The sequence below is a fragment of the Triplophysa rosa genome, linkage group LG19 (assembly GCF_024868665.1).
Source record: "Triplophysa rosa linkage group LG19, Trosa_1v2, whole genome shotgun sequence".
NCBI lineage: Eukaryota > Metazoa > Chordata > Actinopteri > Cypriniformes > Nemacheilidae > Triplophysa > Triplophysa rosa.
The window spans coordinates 6,360,723-6,386,047 of record NC_079908.1 but is presented as its reverse complement, the minus strand read 5'-3'; the positions used below and the strand labels follow the sequence as shown (position 1 = coordinate 6,386,047).

The 25,325-nt window shown below is 39.0% G+C and overlaps 1 protein-coding gene across 1 annotated transcript in view; it reads left to right on the top strand.

Annotated features, from left to right (window-relative positions):
* Positions 1–2,208: 2,208 nt before the first annotated feature.
* Positions 2,209–25,325, top strand: part of si:dkeyp-23e4.3 (rho GTPase-activating protein 7) — a 50,856-nt gene continuing 27,739 nt past the window's right edge. The window contains exon 1 of the mRNA XM_057360174.1: positions 2,209–2,673. Coding sequence (XP_057216157.1) covers positions 2,559–2,673 — 115 coding nt within the window. The 5' untranslated portion in view covers positions 2,209–2,558. The remainder of the gene's footprint in view (positions 2,674–25,325) is intronic.

Sequence of the window (25,325 nt, the reverse complement as noted above, 5' to 3'; positions counted from 1 at the left end):
GGCAAATTTTACAGATTGCAGCTTCAAAATAATAGAAATGAAAATAAATGTAAATTCTGTCATCATTTACTGACCGTATTGTCATTTCAAACCTGTATGACTTTATTCTTCCGCAGAACACAAAAGAAGATATTTTAAAGAATGTTGTTAACCGAACAATGGCAGTATTGACTTCCCATTGACTTCTATTGTTTAGACACAAAACCGAAGTGAATAGAAGTGAAATTCGGTTAACAATATACTTAAAAAATATCTTCTTTTGTGTTCTGCAGAAGAAAGATAGTCAGTTACAGGTATACAGGTTTATACCTTTAACGGCAACTTCCATGGAAAAAGATCATTATAATTGCATTCATGTCATTAAGTTTGATTTTTTTTAATTAAATTATGATTTGCATAATTTCTTTAGTGAATAATGTGCTAATACAGCATTGGACAACTGAACACAAAACACGTGAGAGCACAATGTAAACAGATAAAACACCTGTGCTTTGAAAAAAACAAACATACAACCCACATTACAGTAATATGATTTTACCTGAGATGTCATGCATAAAGAAAATCTACAACAGTGGTATGTTTTTGAGGTTTCTTGCCATTCGGATTCATAGTGGGCAAGAAGACTGTAAAATCCTTAATATGAACCAGATGCCCATAACACAGTAATTTACAGGCGTGAAGGGAATTCCACAGGACCATAATAATCCTAAATATTCACAGAGAGGAGTTTTGCACATTAATCACACAGCGCACAAATGTAAAGCACTTCCTGGATATTAACAGATTTTAATGCCTATGTGGAAATATCCAACATGCTCTGTCAGGAAGCCAGCCGACAACAATTTAATATGCTTTAAACATTTTGTGAAACCTGAGGGTTCTCCCCAGCCAATGGTCTCAGAATCACAAACTTCCATTTCTTCCCAAAACATTCATGTTTAGTCATGAGGAACACGGTTTCGTAAGATGCTAAAGATTGCAAATTAGATTTCAAGGCCGAGTCGTCTGTTTAACAAGCATAACCGCTGTGTGAACATTTGTAATTCATACAAAGCTTCAATAATAGTATTCACTCACTGATAATTTTCACTGCAATGAGTTAAAAGTTTAAAGACGCAGAAGTGTAGAAAACAAAAGCAAAAAAAGGAATTATCTTGATTTCAAGGGTCATGCTGGGTATGTGGTGTGTTACCATAGCATTGAATTATGCTTGACATATGTCATCACAGCATCTGTGCTACTTGCATGGTCATGATCCCAGCTGCCAAAAATTCGACAAAATTCCCGGGTCGTCCCGCTCTTTGCATCTGTGATGTTTGCTCTGGCAACATGAAGTGATACTAAGTGAACATAGCACAAATAAATCCACCGATCAACACGGCAAATGTGCAATGACAAAACATTCGCAGGGAGCCTTTCAACCCTTGTTGAGTGTAATTATCAATGTCATCCTTTGTAAGCCGAGAGAGAACTTAAATTATGCAATAAGTACAAGTTAACAACGACGTTCTGACAAGCCAATATGCAATCAGGACTGAACAGAGAGTTTTGTTTGTTTCCAGTCAAATTGGTTGTTTGGAGTCAGAAAAGTGACAGCTTGAAAACCCCTGATGAAACAAACCTCTTTTTGTCTCTAAACCTAGGTTGGTCTGCTGGTTAAATGAGGGTTTGGGCAACAAAATCTCACAGAAATTCGTAACTATTTTATGAGGTGGCTAAATTGTGAGTTCGTACGATTTGCTTTCGTGCCACGGGGGACAGGTTAGGGGAGGCGCCTCAGTATTGCGTTTTTCTAATAATCGTATATTTTTGTACGATTCACATCGTTTGAATTCATACGAATTTGCCACCTCGTAAAATAGTTACGAACTCCCGTGAGATCATGTTGGTTTAGGGGACTCCCATCTGGTCGACCAGCTAAACCAGTTAAATGTCAGCTTGGCCAGGCTGGGGGGCCAGCTTCGGCTGACAAACCTTAGCTTAGGCTGGTTTAAGCTGTTTTTTAACAGGAAAGGGCTGATAGTGTGAAATTACAGCAAACAGAGAAGTTCTTCTTTGAAATGGGAAGTCCGGGCAAGCTGGAGGGACTGTACAAAAAGAAAAAATGAAGCAAAAAGAGGGACAGTCCTTTACTATTTCCCCACCCTTTAGCAAAAAAGACATCCAAACTCAATATTTATCTTAGTGTCCTGCATAGGAATGAGCGTGCATAACTGGTGGCTGTCCAGATGCAGAAATGAAGGCAAGGGGGCTGAGGAGGGGTAGTGACGCTTAACCCAAAGTAGATGCTATTTCCTTTTCAGGCTCCTCTGACCCCTGGCTCGGGAGGAAAAACGTTTTCTCCCCCCATCCTTCTCACCCTACCCTACTTTCCCTCTCGCTTACACAATCTCAAGCACATTAGAGGGTGTCTTCAAACCCAATGCAGACTTTCAGCATCAAGTGTCAAACTAGTAGGAAAGCAGCGTCTCTCTGGGCTTCTCTGATGGACTCGGAGGGTTCGCCGCGCTCGGCACACATGGAATGAACGGAGCTGACGGGTTTGAAGGCACGTGGACATGGCACATACAGTGAAAGCTCCACTCAGGAGGTCTTTTAGCGAGCATGTGAAGGATTCCACTAACAAAGCTTGGGATATATTCTGGAAGAGCGCACGTGAGAAACGCCTGTCAGGTAAGGATCATGTTCCGTGTGTCTGTCGTACGAGCGTGTGGCTTGGTCCATTCTTTGATGTTCTTGTTTTATGATAATTCATAAATAATTGTCGGTAAGCGTTGCATAACGAAACCGCGGTGAGATATGACAAGCCAAAAGTTTGAGGAGAATCGTGCCAGGTTTGCACTTAGGGTTTCACGGTTTCTATTTTAACTGCAGCCAGATGCATATTTTAAGAATTTTTAGAGGCTGTTATATAAACGGTGCCTACAGGTACAGTCTGCCGAAATACTTTGCACAAATCATCTTTGTCATGCATTTACTTTTTTACTCTCTAAACAGTGCCAACACCGAAGTGTTGAAGTGCTTTCAGTAATAATTGAGCTTTCAAATATGTTACGTGCTTTGAGGTGATATGTAAGCGTAAAATTACATTTAGGCATCAAAGTGGCAGCCACGATGTTTCTATTAACTCCGAGTGGAGTATGTGGTAGTTTCTGAGCTTACAGAGGTTAAGAAGAACTTCCCGTCACCTCAGAAGAAGAGATTTGCTATCGTTTGGGCAAGACGCACAACCACTGATGATTAAGAGCTTGCAATTGATAAATCAGAAAACACAACGGCTCTCTTCACATTTCTTCTATTAGATAAGTACAGTCTACCTGCTGTTGAATAATTGCTTATAATTTGATTTGGTTGATACTTTGCTGACCGGTCTTGGATTTCATGCTGACATATTTTGGCTTGGATGCAGCATCTTTCCGGTTTTTGGTTTCATCCGTTTAGTTTCTCATTTTGTACGTTTTGAAGTGATAATTTGGCTCTATATAAGCTTAACCAAAAATGTTAAGAGGGTCTATGTTAACAGGGGCCAACTAACAGGAGCCAGTTAATTTACTCGGATATCCACATCACGGGTGACCTCCTAGGCATCAAAGAGCCTGCAGGAAATGGCCTTTGGTTGAAATGAGACCTTCTCAGAAGACCAAATCTTCTTTAATAGCCTTCCTGTCTCTCTCACCTTCTCTTCTTACAGTATCTCTCTCTCTCTCGTTGCTCTCTTCTGTTCTTTTCCGTGCTCGTGCAGGGTGGGGATTTTTGTCTCATACATCACAACCCTGTCTTAATATTTACTCCCTGACCCAGCTTGTCATAACTCAGTCCAAATATGGTCGGGCGCTTGTCACGAGGTCCGAGGATCCGCGTCCACCAGATGCAGGCAATAAATGCGACGTTAAGCTTTCTCGTAGCCAATTAAAACAGATTGTTGCCAAACACTAACTCCCCCCAATTAAACACGGCACGACGCCAAGGACTCGCAATCGCCGCAGCACCTAGCGGCCAAGTGAATGACGACGCAATGCTAGCGAAACGATGGTCTTGCCACATCTGGAGTAAACATCTGGCCAAAAGAGAGATTGGAGCTGCAGAGCTGATGTGTGAGGTATTGCAATATCTGCTTTACGTCAACGATGGCAGAATGATCACTTTCACAGATCTTAATCACTTTTCCTTCTTTTCTATTGAATTACATCACTCGTTTTTACCTTCGGTTTACACAGAACAGATTGTCCTGCGTTCACTACAGTCAGATTATATTTCACCTTTGCCAAGAGGCATTATCTCATCGCAGGAACCAGAGCCACGTGTTCCTGGTGTGCCTGTCAGTGGAGTGTTTGTATGTATGTATCAACAGCGGGCAGGAGAGGAACTGTGTTCTGAGTTCCATTATGATGCAGAACAGGCCCGTTCGCTCCAGAGATTACTGTGAGAAAAGCCTCTCCAGATGTTGCAATCTCAAAAAAAGGAAAGGGAAGGACGGAAAAACGAAGCAGAAAAGAAACATACACAGCTGGACAAAAAATGGGAGGAAATGGGGTCAGATTCCACATTTTTCTATAGAGAACAACAACAGCAAAGCAAAAGTTTTCTTTACGATAGACCACTATGGATCAGTGGCGATCGGTGCCTCCTCTTCAGGGGAAGCAGGAATTCAAACTACGTGTTCAGCGCTTCACGTGAACCTACTGTATGTGCATCACGCATCATGTCAAAATACGTGCCTGCTGCAAGGTGTCGAAAGGGTTTATGATAAAAGAGATTCTCGCGTTCAGACGACACTGCGTTAACACTTAACTCTGATTGCACATGAGACTAAGCGAGTATCTAGCACACGCGAGCGTCTCTTTTATTAAAAACCCTTTCGACGCATCTGCAGCAGGCACGTATTTTGACATGACGCGCCACACACATGACGGGCTAAATACATGTTTTGTCGAGCTTCGCATTACTGCTTCCGCGGAAGAGGAGTCACGGATCGCCACTGCTTTGGATGATGTAAACAACGGTCCAGAAGAACTTCCGGTTTCATTTTTTTCACAGTACACAAACATTTGAACAAAATACAACAGAACATTTATAACTGAATTAAAATGTTAACCAGATATTTTTACTATATGTAAAATAAACAGTATTAATATAATAAAAACAAAATGAAACCATAAGTGCTTCTAGGTCAGTGTTTACATCTTGGGAAGTGGTCTATAGACATGAACATAATAGAATATTGGAGAAATTTGCAATAAGGAACTGTTTGAAACAATTGCACATGGGAAATTCGGTCATATAATTTGCATCTCATTTAAACATTTATTTTTACACAATTTATAAAATGTTCTGTGCCTAATATTAACTTTCTCTGTTACACCAAGGGAGACTTTTCAAACATTCTGGGAGGTGTGCCCTGAGGACCAGGGTTAGGAAACACTGGTGTAGTGCATGCCATGGCCATGCCGTGGGTATACACATGCATATTAATGGGGGTAATAACCTAATGAGAACCCCTTCCTATGTCACAAGGGGAGAGAAATCTGATTGGCTCGATTTCTCACATACTTGCAGAGAAAAGCTCACCAAAAGAAAGTTACTGGGTTCTTCTTTTTCACCTTTTCTGAGTTGGCAGATGCACTGGGGACCAGATTATAGTAGTTAAACATGGAAATGTCTGATTTTTATCCGATGAGTCCTTTAAACCTCATTTATGTTTCAAAAGTGGTTTCAAAAACATTTATCTCTGCAGCGCCATCTCTGTTTGAAAAATAAAATTGCAGGTCACTTACATTTCAAATGAAAGGTAAAGATTTATTTTAATCTTACTGTTGCGAATCAGGGTAAAGTACACTCTTTTGAGCACTTATTTTTTATGTATCTGCTCAATAACTGATTTTTTATATTAAACCAAAAAATGTTACGGTTTGCAGCTTTATGTGCAGTACAATAAAATCGCATTTTTAAGTAACTGGAGTCTTTATGCTTTTATTACTTGTGCAACTGAGCAGACAAATTTGATCTGTCCAAGAATTAAATGCCAGAAAGCAGCCTACAGCTAGGCCTGGATTTGGTTTTGTATATGATTTTCAAACCAGTGGTCTCTTGTGTCTGTTAATGTTTTTCACAAGTGGGTTTGCTGGAATGCCTGCAGACCATCAGAAATACAATAAATTCTACTGACCTGTTTTTCAGACCCTTTGTAGTACTTGGTTTCAAAGGTTTCGTAGGTTTACCTGCTATCCAGACGTTCAAAAATACGATTCTCTCCTTTGTTAGCAACTTCAACCAAATTATTAATAAAGAATAAAGCAAACAATAAAAGCCTTTACACATCTAGAAACTAAAAGTCAAGGAACATAGAAGAGCTACTGATGCCAACTAAAGATTTGTATCTTAAGAGTTTAAAGGGATAGTTCACCCAAAAACTAAAATTCTGTCATCATTTACTCACCCTCAGATTGTTCCAAACCTGTACACATTTGTTTTGCTAAATGTGGGATGAGATCTGTTTGGTTACTGACATTATTCTTTGGAATAATGTCAGCAACCAAACAGATCTCATCCCCCATTGACTCCCATAGTATTTATTTTCCCTACTATGGCAGTAAATGGGGGGTGAGATCTGTTTGGTTACAAGCATTCTTCCAAATATCTTCCTTTGTTTTTAGCAGAACAAAAAAATTATATAGGTTTGCAACAATCTGAGGGAGAATAAATGATGACAGAATTTTCCTTTTTGAGTGAACTATCCCTTTAAATCAACCTTTAGGTCTGAAACCACCCTGAGATCTGGAATAGCAGAATTAGCATTCCGGCTACTTACAACTGGTCTCTATTAAACCAAAAGCTGAACGATTGATTACATCTGTCAGCAATTTTCCATAAAAAATGCAAATAGCTGATTAGAGTAACAGATTTACACATGGACCTCTCCATAAACGGGGCTCAGGGGTTAGGTGGGCATGAGGTGGGCGTTCACACACTCTCATAACCGTATATAATCAGGGTTCTCAATGCCAGGGCTCATTAAACAGCTGCATCTCAGATTTACTGCTCAGTCTCCCTCCATTATCCCATGTGATAGAGGTGACATGCGGATATTTTGTTGTAATTTGTGCTGCTCCGGTCAATGGGAGTCTGTACAACTGCTCTTTTCACCTAAATGTTCTCAACTCATTTTGCCAAAGCCATTTTATACAAGCAAAAAAAGTTAGATTTATAGGCAATTAACATTTACAAGTTACAAACTAAACGTGAAATTAAAAACCTCTCGGCTTAAAAATCTGAGAGGGTGGGCCATTAGGGGTCTTTGAGAAGGACATTTCCTGTTTCTGAACTTTCATTCGGTCACATTGAACTCCCTGACAAGACATTTATGTTTTTTTTGCATTTTTGTTTGAAAAACAGACTAACGCAGGGGTTCAGTTTTCAACTCGGCTAATGCGATGCTTTCAATACGCTAATACGTTTGCTTATGAAACAACTGGAAATGCTCCCCTGCTGTGCACGACCACAAATCATTGATGATAGTTTACATGCTAAATGTCTGCTTGGAGGATTGACCTCTTGAGCGGCAAAAATGTACGCCAAATGACTTTCGGAGCACTGTTTATGACTTTTCTCCCTAATGCCCTCATTTCCTTTCTCTCAAAAAGATTCACTCTTCAAGTTTCGCTCATTTTCTCTCAGTTCAAAAGGATAATCTGGCATTATGGCCTAATCAAACGTCTTTTCCCCGAAGGAAGGATCCAGATCCTTCATTACCTTTGATGATGCATAAAATTGTCATCTCTCAGTGCCTGGCACAGCCAAAGCTACTGTCACAACAGGCCTGCGAGTTATTAAATCAATACTTTCCAGCTCCTTTCTATGCCATTGATGACGTGCAAATGCTCCTCGCGATGTCTTAACAACGGTAAATATTTTTCTGTATATGCGCAGAGGAATGTTTCCACTTGACGAGATGCATTTCTATAGGTCGCATAGAAACATCGATTTGTAAAGCTGTTTTGATGAATGTGGAGGATTATGCAAACTTGGGTGTGCACCCACCACTTTATGAGATTGTTTGACCATGACAACAACTTCCCGCGAAGGTAAACAATGAGCGAACTGGAGTAAACAGTGTTTCATCTTGCATTAGCCGCTCTAGGGGTCAGTCAGACAAACTAGTCATGACAGTTCTTGCAGGCTGGTGACCAAAAATGTTATTAGTGCACTGACGTAGATTACTGTTTCATTGCAAAATAATAAAAGCTGGGTACAAGTCATAAAAACAGAAGAGAACTTGAGAATCGTTTCCTCTTTTCACTTTAAAAACAATAGCACCATCAACATTTCAACCTCTGACACGGCTATTTCCTCCAGACATAAACAAGCAATGGTCAGAAACATCCAGAACAGATCGGAACAAGATAGTCTTTCAGGTTTCCCTGCGTTAAGGTTCAAAGTTTGGAAATCAGAGAGCTTTATCATTGTTCCATTCGGTTATTATTGGGAACTCGAATGTTGTCTCTTTTTATCAGAGTACTTTTGATAATTCCGTTTCCACAGCCTGATAAGTGGCGTTCTTCTAAGTCTCATACAGCAGTTTGCGTCATCGGCATGATTTCCAAAAGTGCAGGTTGCCTAATGGTTTTTCACACTGCGGTCTGCACAATGTCTTTTATAGTGTCACTTGGCAAGCATATTTGTTAGTGAAGGCCTGTGCTTAAGTGTCTTACACTTAAACACAGACAGCTTCATATCCTTAAATGGTGAGACATCCAAGAGCGTAGTTTCATTCTACAGACTATTAACCTTCAACAGTTCAAAACTTTTTACCTCTTGAAGCCATTTAAAAATGATACAAAACATGAAGCTCTACCTTCTTAGATTAAGAAACACTTTAATCTCTTCACTTCTTTACAAATGTGACAAAATATATTCTTTAGCACATCTGAAGAGCTAGAAATCAGATTTTGCTGCTCACAGTATCAAGTGTACAGATGCAGGTGTTAAACTCAACTGTGTTAAATGGGTGATTCCAGTCCTTGATGTTGGTCAATTGTTCAACTGCTGTTGTTTTTTCATGCTGAAACATACAGTATTCATGCATCTAGCAGACTCTTTTATCCAAAGTGACTTACATATGTGAGAGCATTTAACATTTTGTCTATAGATCGATCTAGCAATGTGCATAGGGCACAAAGGTTTTAGGTTTAGGTAGGTTTAAGTGATGTAGAATGAGGCCATGCAGAATCAGGCATTCATGTGCTTTATACGTACCATTATAGAACCAATATGCATGTTAATTAGCAAATAGTTAATCATGAATTTGTGTACCTTGAAATAAAGTGTAACCACGAGTATTAAACTAGTAAACTATCAGAATACCTATAAGTTCACTTGTAGTATAGTTGCAGTACAAACAAAAAACGTAGATGTAAACTACACTAGTTGTGTTCTCAAAGTTTATTACTGTTACGCCTGACTACACTTAAAAGTTTACTTTTATAACCGAAAATGTGGGTCAATTTAGTTTCAAGTAAAAAACTATACTACTAGTACATTGATATTAGTATACTTACTACACAAAGTATGCTTAAAATACACTTGAACTTAACTTAAGTATCCTTAATAAAAAGAACTTGAAGTTTAATTTTTGCAAGGGATTGGAGGGAAAGCATTTAGTATAGAAATCATTTTAATAAACGTGCGTTCTAGAATTAGTTAGTAACCTTCCAGAAGTAATAATAACAGATTCTTTCATACATGTAACTCACAAAGGGGAATACACAATTCTGCTTTTAGATATTTACTCTACTTTCTTAGTTGTCTCTAGTGTCTTAGGGCTCTATTACATACTCGGCGCAACACAAGTGTTTTTTGCTAGTTTCAGCTCGATGCAGTCTTCATTTTCACAACCTGCGCGACATTGTTTAAATAACAAATGTATTTGCTCCCATGGGCGTGCTGGTCTGAAAACGAGGTGTGTTCAGGCGCTTTTTTGGCGCTTTGCTATTTTGAGGCAACTGAAATCATTGATCGACTCAAACCTGGTCTAAAGTCAACGGCACGATATTTGTTTTGTTATCTATAGAGCGCGTTTGTAATATGCGCTTATAGGCAGGTGCAGCGCACGTACATTCTGCTTATTACAGACAGAGGAACGCACAGCAACACACAAACATGCCAAATATGAATAATAAATGGATTGAAGAATGTAAAAGATTATTATTGTGAACATAAAGATAAAAAATCCGGCTTGTCCTGTAGATGGTCTGCTTGCACGCTTTAACCTCACGCACGAGCAGATGCGTTTCCTCTCTGGAGAAGTGTGCAGTCATTGCTCTTGCAAAATCCATCGTGTAAGCGCGAGCGCAACTGGCTCTTAAAGGGAATGAGAGATGAGACTCTGATTGGTTTACTGCACATTTTGCCCAAAACACAACCATGACTCATTAAAAGAAAAAGGGACACAATTTTAGACCATGCGCCTGGCACGCCGACCAGTTTTCCCGTCCTTAGACTAGCAAAAGTGGATTCAGACACGCCTTGCGCTCGTTAAAATATAGGGCCCTTAAAGTGCCTTGAAAACTTGAACAAATCCAGTGGTTATCTCATACTCCAAAGCACTTGTTGTATCAGTTCTGTACCTTTTAATCACAACTTCCCGTTTTACCGATAAAAAATCCCTGTATGTTTACCCCAAAAATGAAAGATTTTCAGATTAAAGCTTGCCAGAAAGTACCTTCTAGCTTCGTGTGCTATATTTTTAAAATGGTCCGATTGTGAGCAGTCCGGGGGGGGGGTTGCTGTATGACGCAGAGACTACTTCTTGTGTAGCTAAGTGTAGATTGAATACTTCAGATTAAGAGTAACTTGTGTTTTGGAAGGCTATGACCTCTAAAATAGTTCCCCGGATACTTTAAAAAACGTTATATTCATATGTTGTCTTCAATACTTCTGCTACATGAGTTACTTCTACTGTCGCCCCCTTCACACAAAACTTTCCCACAGGAAGTTAACCTTAAAACATTACTTGTATAGTGCCTTAAATGTGTCCATAGTAGAGCTAGTTTCGCAATGCTTTGTTTTACCAACAAAACACATTTCTGATTGCTGATATCAGAAAGTCTTGTGACATCCACTCTTACACTGTTTCTTGGAGAAACCAATGCATCTCCACGTCTCCTTGTGTCAGAGTCTGATAAAAAGGAGCAGTGCATCTGAAACACTGGAGCTCCTCAACATGTCATATGATTTTTATCTTAATCTAGATTTATGCATGGCAAGAGAAAGATCACAGATTATTTTCTATAGTTCCTTGATAAGGAGGAGATAGGATCCGTTGATTTTGTTCTAATGCTGGGCTTTGTTTAAACCCTAAAGAATCATTGTGAGCACAGAATGAACACGCAAACAGGAAGAGACAGTTGAGTGCTGAGCTTTGAAGCTGTGTGACTAATACGTGCTTCCACATTTGAGAGTTTCAATATTATGGCGTGTTTGTTATCTTTGGAAAGTTTGATGCCTTAATCCATGAAGTGGATTAATGGTGCCATTTGATTCGAATAATAAGTGCTCTAATTAAATAAGCTTCTTTTATCAGTGATTTGCAGATAATGTAAATCTGTCACACTGCAAAGATGTACACAATGATTTACATTTATTCACAGTAGTGGAGGGCATTTTACATAAAACAAGATATAACATATACATAATAATTTATTATACTGTATATTCATATAAACTCTTACAACTAATTGCTGTCAGGAGGTAAAACGTTTGATTATATTGAATTGTTTCATGTTTTATGTATATTATAAAATAATATTTTATTTTACTTTTTTATTTGAACCCACTTGTCCTATGATGGTCACGGTGAACTTGGGCCTACCCCATTACATTGGACCACTATTTTTAATTTAGGCTATTATATTTTATTCAAATATATTATTTGAACTCTTTTACAAAAATAAAAAATAACCAAGAAAATGTTTATATTTCACCCAAACATGGACAACACAGCATTTTAAGAATGCATTTTCGATTCCTTTTATTTGTTATGAGTTGTTTTTTTATTTTTGCATCCCTGTGACCAAAATGTGGATTACAGCAATAACTAAATAATCATGAAAATATACAAAATAACAAAAAATCAATAACAACAAAGTATGGGCTTGATGTGGGACAAATGTTGGTTAAAATGCAAATTTGTCTTTTTTGATAAACACCTCTTTCATACTACTTTAATTTTATGATATCGTTTATCTAACATACACTGGTCTCATAGAAAATACGTACCTCTGTACACTTTTTGCAGCGCCACAAAATACATACCATATTGCTACAGTTTTGAGACAGAAAAGTCCACTGGGGGTGCTAAAGAGAAGAACTGTATTGGTCCACTACAGAATGCGTGTCAGTGTCACGATTTGCCTCCAAAATGATTTTATAAATACTTATTATTTGTACTTCAGTAGATATTTTAGAGCACCAACCCCCACTCCTACCATAAAGTCAGACACGGTTATTTATTGCAAAAACAGACCAAGAACAGTATAAAAGCATTACAAACAGGTTGCGTTTCGAGTCTTCTAAAGCTGTATGATATCGTTAAGTGAGCACAGCAGGTTTTAATCACTGACGATCATGCTCCAGGGATGCACCCAGTCGTGTTTTATTAAACTGTATGCTCAAGGTTAGCGCGTGATGCAATCAGAGCGGGACAGCCAATGCCATTTCATAACGTGAGCTAGCGTGGAAACAACCGAACATCTCTTTTTTGACTCTAAGTTTTCTTATGTTTTTAGGGAGGATTTGCATTACTGGCTCTGATTATGAGACTAAGCGAGTATCTAGCACACGCGAGCGTCTCTTTTATCATAAACCCTTTCGACGCGTCCGCAGCAGGCACGTATTTTGACGTGATGCAAATAAGTTCACGTTAAGCGCTGAATTCCTGCTTCCCTGAAGAGGAGGCACCGATCACCACTGGCGCTCAAATACATCTAAGGCGGCGTTTATACTACTGCGTGTTCATTTAAAAATGCATACCTTGTGCTAAGGTTACGCCTGGCGTTTACACTGATCTTGCGTTTTCGACCCCCGAAAACAGAGACTTTTGGAAACACTGCAGACCCCGTTTTAGTTTGAAAACGCTGTGGTCGCGTGTCTGTGTAAACGGACGAAAACGGAGACTTTAGAGGAATACGCAGGAGTGGTTGCCCACATTCGCTTACTGATTGGGTCATCAGTATCATTGCGTTTACTTCCCTGATTCGTTAAGCCTCTGTCATCTGAGCCACTACACTGTGTCTTCACCGGATGTGACAGGCGCGACGCGACAGACAAGACATTAGAAACGCATTAGAACCCATTATAATTTCAAATTTTGTCCACACTGGATGCGCCGGTGCAACGCGACAAACCCATTTAGAACAAGCAGATTGTCATGTTGCGTTGCGCCTGTCATGTCAGGTGTAGACACGGAGTTAAGCGCAGTTTATACTCGAGCGTCGGACCAACGCTGTAGCCTCTATAGCCTACGTGTCGGTTTTCATTTATACTTCAACGTCGGTGTCTGCGTCGACAGGCAATGACCACTAGGCGTCAGTGTCCACGTGTGTGTTACATGTCCAGTTGACACGTTGTTACGTTTTTGGAGAGGTGCACATCAGGCTACGGCGTAGGGTATGCGGCTCTGCGTAGGCTACGGCGTAGGTCCGACGCTCTAGTATAAATCCAGCTTGCACCTCTCCAAAAATGTAACAACGCGTCAACTCAACGTGGGCCCTATGCGGACCGCAAGCGCTGGGATTGGTCTGTTTGAACCCCTCCCTCAGGTCAAAAAACTTTGCGATAGAGTCATGTTTACTCAAACGCATTTCTGAATGAATTATCTAAGTAAAATAGTTGTGCTTCTGTATTAAACATCTCAAATCTGCAACAAAAGTGACTGTTTACTAGCTATCACTGCTAATGCTTCTCAAACGAGCTGCTTCTTCGTCGGCTCTTGTTGTCTTGGTTACACACAAGCAACACGCGCGTGGACACTGACGCCTAGTGGTCATTGCCTGTCGACACGGACAACGATTACGTTCGAGTATAAACTGCACTTTAGGCAACAATGACCAGCCTCGCAGCGACCGTGTAAACTACAGGCATGTTTAACTTCCAGCTGCGCTGCATACACGGATTGACACAGTGACATTACAGCAACGCGAGAGAGAATCGAGAGCCGTATGCTTTTACTCAGCGATGTCATTTCGTACTGGTCGGTCTGTGACTATAACCAACTGTCGTCAACAACCAACTTATGCCAATACAACTGTTTACATTTATGTGCGCATGCCCAGCGTGTCTGAATGGTGATGTGACATGCATTTTCGGTAGTGTAGTGGAAACGCAGATTATTTTCTAAAACGCATTTGGAAACGGGAGTATAAAGGAGGATCGTTTTCATTTAAAAACGCCGTTTTTGTACGACAACGGGCTAATGTAAACACCACACAAATTGTGCATACGAAATAAACCTAAATAATAAACGGGTTGCAATATGTACCTGATGGTACGTATTTTGTGGCGCTGCAAAGAGTGTACAGAGGTACGTATTTCCTATGAGACCAGGTTGACTGCAATAGATGTCACAACAACAAAAAAGTGTGTGCCTCTACTTAAATTATATAGCATATTCATGAAAGGTCTAGGGCAGTGTGGGCATGACAAATAAGAGAGAAAGTTTCATTTTGTTCTCTCAAAGGCTTTTTTACAGTGTCGATATGTGTCCTCCCAAATCTAAGTCAATGGGTTCATGTGAGATTTTGAGTGAGTTGCAATGTCTACTTGTATTTGTGTTGGATCACATCAGCAGTGTTTGTAAGGGTGAGTGCACTTACAGATTTATCGTACAGGTCAGTAATGACTACAGCACACAAGCCAGGCTGTCAAAACGTCATCAATCCTCTGTCCTTCAAACCTTTGTTTGTGGGCGCAGGTGTGTGTACTTGTTTGTACGTTTCATTTTGGGCTCTATTTGCCCTTCATGGGTCGCGGGGTAGATGTCTCTGTCAGCGGCGTCTAGGCACACAGTCGGACAAACAATAAAAACCCCATTGTTCCTTCAGTCGGCATGAATGAGGATGGAACAGTGAGGAACGATTTATGGAATTGGACACTCGGCACAGCACCCTTGTACTCCCGGTGTGTGACTGCTTATTGCTGTCATACAAACTCAGTCAGTTCACAAAACAGAGCAAATCTCCTCCCACTCGCGCATCCAAAGCTCAATGTGGTTTCTTGCAACATGGCAAATTTAAACCTGACGTGGCATCCATCCACCTCTCGAGAACAAACATTTGTAACTTCCTACCCCTCTGCTTTCATTTCCCCGGTTTGAAGAAGTTTTCCCCTTCATACGTTCGCTTTTACATTTCCACACTCACTGTCCAACCTTTCAGCGCACCTCCATTTATTACCTTCAGCTCTCTGCGCTCTTATCAGAAAATTCTGTCTCTCTCTTTCTTGCCAGCGCTGCGTCATTTTTCTCTTATCCGTGGCATCGCACCTACCGTGTCGGACCTTACCTCGCGCTCTATCTTTCCTCACCCTGTTTTCTTTATGAAATGCCTTATTCTCCTTCCGTGCAATAAGAGGCCCGGGCCCCGGCTTGATGGATTCAGGTCGACACGAGACACTCTCATTTTGGGCCGAGATGAGGGCCGAATAATGCTGGATAAGCAGGTCAAGAAGAGCAGGGTTAGAGAAAACAGCTGACTAAATCACAATACGTCGCAGAGCAGCCGGCTGGCTGTAAATCTACCTGAGGAGAGAGAATATAAGCGGCTGGTAAAAGGTCATTTTACACATCTGAACCTATTCATAATATTGACACGGGATAAGAACATGCAAATGTGGTGCTGCAGGATTAGGTTGAAATTAAAAGAGAGAAATAGGCGCCATTTTGATGCCTTAAACTACTAAAATCTCTTATATGTTGTTATAGACATTAATATATTTATTAAAGGGACAGTTTATCCAACATAGAAAATTGTGTCATCATCAAAATGCTTCATGCAACATCGCTGAAGTCAAATGTCATTGGCGTGTTTGTCATGACACAGTAAATGTGAATGTATGCAATAACAAATGATAAAACAAATGTTTTACCAAATAATGATTTCCAATTGTTTCTGCTTTATAAACAAATAGGCTATTTTGCATGTCTACAAAAGACTAGGTATAAAGTTTTTATATTTATTATATTTATATAATTAATAATTTTATAAAATATATTTATAAACTTTCTTTATTAATTATAATAGCTTTTTTACTATTAATAATGTTTTAATTAATTGTTTATAAATTGTTTGTATTGGTTATTTTTATTAATTGTATTTTTATTCATATTTCAATCATAATCATTTTTTATCATATTTGCAAAACTTTCATGGCGGATCATGTGTGGATTTTTTGTTAAATAAATATGCAAACACTTCATATTCATCAATGGCAAGGAAGCATTGTGTCATAAATAATGGTAAATGACGTCAATGGCAGGTAAAGAAATAATAAATGTCCCAGCGATCACAATATGGTCACTAAAGTAAAACATCTGTCGCAGTTTTAATCTTGCCAAAGTTCTCGGTTGTTTTGTGTCTTTCAAAACTCGTACTTCCCCTTTAGTTTCTGTTTGACGCACCTCGTTTAAATTCAGCTCAAGAAGATGCTCTTCCCTCCATCAGACAGCTACTCAATTACAGCCAGAGTCTGTTTCATTGCTCAAAGCAGTGAACGAGAGCCACGTTATTTGGGCCACTTGCTGCCAGGTGCATAAAATCCTGAGGAAACAAAGTGTCCCGCACTCTGCAAGACTCAAAGGGGAGAGTTAACCTGGAGGCCATGTCACCACAGGAATCAGACTCTTCTGGAGTCAGCACAGCTTGGGTATCATCCATGTACAAACCGTGACCTGCCAGGAGCCGCTGGTGTGTACCCATCAGCCAGTCTCCTGAGCCTCCGATGAAGCTAAAAAGCTACTAGAGTTTCACAGTGTCAACCTACGGGAAGTAAAATAATAAAGAACTTTATTTCTATGTGTTAGAGGTGAGGAGGTAATGTAGAAAAGTGTCTTTGTATATATATATATATATATGTATATATCGGAAGCCATATTCTATTTAGTTTTATATTTTGTAATGAATGCTTTAATAACCAAAATACTGTATAGAGCAGTGCTTCTCAACCAGGGACCGGGACCCACTAAGTGCGCAGGTTCGTTTTTTTACACGCGGCAAGCGCACTCAAATAGGGAGCGTCATTTTTTAGAATGCCGCAAGAGAACCGCAGGTCACGTGACAAGAATCAACCAATCAGCTTCACCTTTCTGAAACAACATAGAAAAGTTAAACAAAGATGGAGACACAAGCAAGCTCCCGAGCGCTTTGAAAAATGAAGAAAGCGGTGCGGCACAGCTCATGTTTTCTGCACGTTGTAGACGTAAAATGTAAACGGCCCCTAAGGGGGCTTCAACAAACCTCCAAGGGGCATCAGGATGACTTACTGTTGTAATATTAGGTAAGGATTGAAATGAGCTAAAATAAATAAAAATCTAGATATGTTTCATTGTTTGGTCGTTTTTGACCTGGTAACCCTTACTGTTCCATCACTGGATCACTTTTATTTCACAATTAAATTCTAATCTGGTACATACTGTTAAGCGTAACACACTTTTTTTTACATATTTTATTACAATATAAATTATGTACAAAAAGTCATTGATCTACAATCGAGTTATTATTTTCTCAGCAATAATATGCCTGTGTTTCTTATTTTAAAGGGGAAATGTTCCATGTTGATCGTGTTGTTTTTTACACACAAAGAATACGAATGCTGTCAATCTCTAACATGAGAGTAAAAGATGAGTGATTTTTTATTTTTGGGTAAACTGTCCCTTTAAGACCAGAATGTTAATTATAAAACCAGTTCACCCAAAAACAAACATTTAGTCATCAGTATTTCATCTCATGCTATTTCAAACCCAAAAAGGCACAACGTTCCTTTTTCATTAAAAACCAACATGGCAAAATGCTGTGTGCAAAACAGTTTTAGGTAAACTGTTCTTATAATATCGCCCAGATTTAGCTGAATTTCATTCTTCAGTCTAGAGTTATGTATGCATAACGCGCATCGCCGCGTGGCACTTTGTCTTACCTTTTCTGACTGCCTTGACTGACTTGCTGAGCCTCGGGAGAAGAGTTCTATGGCCACCACCTGCTCAAGCCTGATGTCGGTAACGCTCGGCTCATTCTGCATCACCATGACGAATGAGTAGTCTGCAGGGCCATGTTAGCCATAATGGAAACCATGATCACGACCGAGCTTGGCGTTCCCATCCCAGAGTCCATAAAAAGACCCCTAACCATGAAACTTCAGTCAGCTTTGTTTAGTTCTTGAATCTATCACACTGCGGTTAGGTGTTCTGGAGTCCCACGCTTCTTACGTATATCTGCAGGCCTGAATAAGGAGGACAGGAAGGCTTGATTCCTCACGGTCAACATGATCTCTGTGTCTCCGTTCTGATTCTCCATATCAGCGATTCAAGAAGCGATAGAAACAGATTGATTTATGCTGATTGGAAGTTTAAATGATTCACAAAACTGATTCACTGGAGGAATGAATACGTCACTTATTTCAAAGAAAAGGTGCATGGATAACATTTACAAGACAGTAATGTCAAGTCAGTAAAAGGTGGGAATCAAAACAGAACCTATTTATCAAGCTAAATGACTATGGCTAAGAGAACAGACCCAATCTTAGTTGGTAAAGCTTCTAAATTTTAGTCTGTCCTGAACTCTCCTTGTCACGCCTGAGATCCTTATTGACTGGGAGTACAAAGTTTTGGAGGTCCGTAACAAATCAGTTTCTAGAGAACATTGCCTTTCGATCTCAAAGCAACTAAAGCGTCGCGCTGCAATCAGACCAATAATTGACAGATCAATTAGTAAATGAGGCAACCAATCCACAACGCTTCAGAAACGTGCATTTGTTTGTTGCTCTTTAACGTCAAAAACAAGCTGCTTGACCCAAACCTGCCAAAATCAAAATTCTCTATAGAATGGTTTTGAGGTGAAATGCGTTCCTAAGCATATTGTGTAATTTTTTGTGAAGAAATGATCTCAAGCGGGTTGAAAAGACTTCCATAGACTGCATAACAAACACATTACTATTCCGGCCATTTGTTTAGTCCCTTCGACCATGGGATAACACCTCGTTTAACCGAGGCAAAGGACATCTTCTCTGTCCTTTCAGGTGTGACAAATAAATAACAATGCAACCAGACTTCCAACTCCAGCAACTATGTGCTTTCTGTCACTGACCTGAAGAATAATCTGCAGATGTGCAAATGTTCAACACTGTGGATTTCTACCGTAGTACACTTTAAAGATGACATCCATTATGTCTAAAATGATTAGCGAAGTTTTCATACATCAATGAGCTGATGGTGAGTTAAGAGTCATAGCAGTTGTGTAAATATATTGTAGCATTATGTGTTATGCATATAGTAATGCATAAACACATGAGGACAACAGGCACTACAAAAACAGTCAAGATTTATTACTATTGTTCTTCTAAAGAGCAAGAGAAGAAAAATGTAGTTCCTCCAGTGACTTAGAGAGAATACATATTTCATTTACACCTATACAGTCAGCATGCAATCGTATAGAAAGACACAAACAACACATAATGCTGAGTGTAGTGCATTACTGCACAATTTAAGCAAGCAATGTTGCGCTGTGATAAAACGTTAAATTAGGTTTTTTTTACAGATTTTGCAGCATCTAAGAGACATTTTCTATTTGGTAGGGTGATCATACCAGGTTAGCAAGTCAATGTCGACAATGCTAAACTGTATTTAAATAATGTGCATTTATTTAAAGGTATAGTTCACCCGCAAATGTGAATTCTGTTTTGATGTTACAAACTTATATGACTTTCATATTTCTGCATAACACAAAATGGGTACACTGCAAAAAAAAAGAAGTCTTATTAAAAAAAGATTTTGAATGATGAGTTTAGGTAAAACTTGCTTGTTTTAAACATAAACTTAATTAATTCTTATATTTTATTAACCCCTTAGCGTTTCACAGTTCTGCCCGTGGTACAAATACCATTCAAAATGAGACCCAATAAAACAAGACTCAATGGGTCTCATTCACTAATCATGCGTACGCACAAATTTGTGTGTGAAACCTGCGTACGAACGTTTTCAAGAACAAATCATGATTCACAAAATCTTTCGTTCTAAAATTTATTCTAAACATAAGAGAAAAGATAGGAACAGTTGAAAGCACACGTACGCAAAAATCACCTCTCTCTCTCTCTCTCTCTCTCTCTCTCTCTCTCTCTCTCTCTCTCTCTCTCAAAATGTATGTTTCATCTTAGGATATTAGTTATATACTTTAAATAATATATAAATAAATATACATCTAAGCGTAATTAAATATATATATATTTAATTTTTAAATTATTTCATCATATACAGTGAGAGAGTAAGAAAAGCTGCGATAGACTATCGCTCGAGCTGCGAGGTTTCTCTGAGTAACAGCGCTTTTACAGCTGGCTAACGAGAACTCTGTAAACTGCGTGTTTGTTTAAAAGTATATATGTTTTATTGTGTTTGAACTGACTTTGAGGACTGCGCACTTGGAATTACTTGCGCGAGTGCGTCTGTAGACTGCATCACATGGGATTGCCTGGAGTATTTTAAGTGGCGACAGTGTAAAGGAAAAGTTAGGTGGAGTCCTAATATGGAGATGGCCTGGGTGTGTTTTATGCAAATGGTTAACTCGTGCACGCGACTGCTCATTTAGAAAACTCCAAATTCACTATAACATTAGGATGAAATTAAGAAAAAATTGCGTACGCACGTGTGGTGAATTAGGCTGAAAGTTTTCGTGAGAGGTTCAAAATGTGCGTGAATTAGTGAATGAGACCCAATATCTTTGGTCTCTTTCCTTGTCGAGTAAATGTATCCTGATTTAAGCGTTGTTAGATATTTCTACAAAAAACCCCCGACATGAAACGAATGCTTAGTAACAAATATGTTTTTTGCAGTTTAGAAGGTCAGTGACTGTAGTGACTGGGTCTACATCTACAGTACAATCAAACAGATACATTTAAGAAAATAAGTTTCTTCCACATTATATTTTCCAAGTGTTTTCCAAAAGTTGATCATCCACATTAAAACGTTTGAACATGCTAACATCCATGTACTGTGCATGAGTAAAACACATTTCTGTCAGGCGTTTATTTACTTTCCGCCTTTTTGAAAAAGCAGCATAGAGGAAAGGCACATAGCCTACTTTTTTACATAGGCGAACAATGAGGTGGATTTGTTGCTGCGGGTAACACAAGACTTAAATTTCAAAAGTCTTTTGCAGTTAAGTCTTGTGTTACCCTTTTCCAAAAAGCTCTGTTGACAGCTCCATAAAGTTTTTGAAAGACATCAGGAAAAGAGCTGGTCATGTCAATCTGGGTCTTTTGCCGGCTGCTGCTGTTGACTGGCAAAGCCTTTGAGGATGGGCATAGTAGGGCCAGATGATGGACACACTGGACAAGCATACAAAAGAGAAATAGAAGAACCAAACCATGCACCATCGTGTTTAAACAGTTGCTACATGTTCTCCATTATTAAAAGACCTGGGTACATGCCAAGAGGATTCTTTATGCACAAGCTCATCCACCACCAGACGTATCAGTAGAATATTCAAGACACTTCTGTTGAGAGTAATCAAGTAGACAAATTGTTAGCAATATCATTTACTGCAACATTATTGTCACCTGTGACTATACCTTACCATTTTCAGAAGCATTATTCTAAATTAAATTACCACATACAACCAAAATACTTTTTAGAGTCCTCAAAAATATTCTAAGGAGGTTTCTTGAGGAAAGGCACTAATCTTTTGCTAGTGAGCTGTAGCTGCAAGCAGGTTTTCTTTGAGGCTTCCTGTGGATATCCTTCAAAAGAATGGGACATTTTATTATATAATGATGAAGAAAGTATTAAAGATGTAGCAAAGGAGACAAATGATGCATACACTCCTTCCAACAAACACCTACTACCTTCGTAATGCAGGTTGGACTATAAGTACTAAAAATGTCATCACACTTGGAATTCATAACTATTTTACGAGCTAGCTAATTCTGACGTTTTAGTGACGTTGCCTTAGGTGTGGGGTTAGTTGAGGGGCCTCAGAATTGCTTTTGTATATATAATTGTACAGTTTTGTACGATTCACATTGTATGGATTCATACGAATTAGCCACCTCGTAACATAGTTACGAATGGGTTGAATTTCTCATCAACAGCTCACGAAAAGGGGCTGACTGACCAGTAGGACATTCTGTCAAAGTCCAGAATGGCCGTCCCACCGACGGCCAACGACCATGACCAGGGGCGGGCCGGCCATCTGGAGTATCGAAACTTTTCCAGGTGGGCCCCTAATGTATGGGGCCGGAATGGACGCTTGGGCCGGACAGACGGACGTTATTAACGCGAATGTACTCAACGCGAAGGCATTAGCGAGACGGACACGTATGTAACGCAATGTTCACGTTACATACAACACCCCCCCCCCAGGTCGACAGAAATGGTGGAGGGCCGATGCAATCAAACACCCACCACCCACTACAGCAATACTGGAAACAGAGGCCCAGCCCATAAAACAATCATGGTGGTATGATATAGTATTGACTCAAACTGTTTTTAGTTTTAGTCTGAACACAATGGTTCTAAAGGTTACTTTACTTTTGTTGTCTGACACCTAAGGCATGGTTTTTAAAATATGTTTATGTAATATTTATAATATTTTGGTTCTATTTTAATTAGATGCAGAATAAAGAATGTTTTAAAAATCAGGCAAGTTTGTGTTAATTCCCCCTCAGACTGTGAAATTGTTTAATGAACTGAAAAGTGTCCTTTGGACGCTAAGTGGACTCATCCTGATTGACTGATAAAAACAGAACGTCAATAGGAAGGTACATCAACATCAGACGGCTCTTGTGAAATGCCTCATCAGCTGATGAATGGACTTCCGTCCATGACATTTTTCTCAAGCGCCAATGGGACGACCGCATTCGCCAGCGGGCAGTTTTGCTTACTTGTACGTTGTTTGTGTATCCGGCTGGTTCCTTAATGTCATGATCTTTAGCAGGTAATGATTTTCAATAAGAAAAGATGGTGTGACATTTTCATCAAAGCCTCGCTCATCAAACACTTTGGGAGAAGGGTGATGAGTATTGGCATGTTACTCCTTCATCATATTTATTCTGACAGCATCGCCTTTTGCTCACAGCTTTCAGATGATGGTCAATGCAAGTGTTAACTGTAAAGGTGTGAAACCATTAACTGGAATATTGATGAGCTCATACATTCTACCCATACCACTTGCATGTTCTATGTAGAAAAAGTATGAAAAATAAATCACAAAATTTACCTCACATGGCATTTAGGCTCCAATAAATTCGTATTCAGGATTCTCTTAAAGGGTCTGTGTGAGAATTTTAGCAGCATAATGGCTCACCCCTCCCTTTCCATGCTCTACGGTGGCTGACACAGGACAAATATGTCGTCACGTTTTCGCTTCTTTGCTGAAGGAGATAACGTATTTGCGAAACGCGCTCTGTAGAGCAGTTTGTCCGTTTAGGGCTTCTGTAGAAACAACATGGAGAATTCCATGTAAGAGGACCCGCAGTGTATGTAGATAAAAATAGCTCATTCTAAGATAATAAAAACATAACACTTCATTATGTAAGATCTTTCTGACACTTCTGAAGACATAGTTATGTATATATTATATTACATTTCTGTCAATAGATCCTCCTTAGTCTCACACATTGCACCTCTAACAAGTACAATATACTGGTTTATATATAATTTTTTGTACAATGTGATGATGTAAGAGTTTGTAATGGGACATTTATACTATTCTAACACAGATGACGCATTTACTGTGCACTGTTCACAAAGAAAGTCAAATAAACAGTTCTGTAATTCGGTTTGAAGTTATCTAATACTACGTTGTTGGGTCAAGAGCAACTGCATGAATGTAAACGTTTGCCACTAAAATGAAAACATCTACAAAAATACAGAGCGCATACATTAGGATACAACATCATATCCTGAAATGTTTTCACATACAACAGCAGCACTGCAGTTGTTTACAAAAAAATCTGCTTAATGACATCACAACATTGATACTGTAAGGATACTGGTAGTGATTTGTAAATGACATCTTACCTGTGACAAGATGGAGCAACATTGCTTGTGTGAACAGCACATTGGCTGCAGTGTTGGGTGTAACTAGTTACTAAGTAATTAGTTACTGTAATTTACTTATCTTTCCCTTAGAAAGAAATTAAGAGTTGTTTCATGTCTATCCATGAATCACTTAACTAATCAAGGTTGATAAAGGAAATAGAAAGTAATTAGTAATAAGTAATTAAATACTTTTTGAAGAGAGCAATCTGTACAGTAATCTAATTACACTATTGAATATGTAAGGAGTAACTAGTAATTCATTACTTTTTCAGAGTAACTTACCCAACACTGATTGGCTGTATGTATTACCCGGAAAATTAATTCTGTTAATTTTACGTTAAATTGTCCAATGGTCAGCTTCAATCTTATAACAATCTAATCAATTACCAAAGGACAAAATCAACCCCCACCCCTACACTGTAATATATAAAAAATATTTTTGACATATTTTTGAAAAACGTAACATTACAGAAAAAGACTGCAACTTGTAATTTTGTGAGAAAATTATTTGTAATTTTCAGTATTTTCTGCTACCCCAGCTGCTAGAAAATTTTCCTTTTTACGAGATTTTTTACACATGAAATACGGTAAAAAGCATCAAATTGCAGAAAAAGACATGAAAAACATGTAATTATACATGAAAGAAACTATTATTTTACCATACAGTATCTTTCTGGTGCCCCAGCAACCAGCAATTGTCCATTTTTTTATGGATTATAATTTTTTTTTAAATCCAGAAGCCGTTACACTCAAATATACCTCACAATTTGGAAGAAAACGGAGCGCAATTTCTGTTTCATGCTGACTTTAAAGGATCCGTTTACGACTCTTCTTGATTCACATACATTAACTAACCATGACAAAATTCAATTGACATACAACTCAAAGTTAACGTGCACATAACAGCTCTTGTTCCAAATCACACAAGCCCCCAAAGTTCAGAATACGCCGTTTTCACAAGTTTTCACCTAACGCTACTTGAACGAGTGCCAAACTCTAGTGCTCTCTGCTTTCTCCAAAAAGGTCGCTGCAT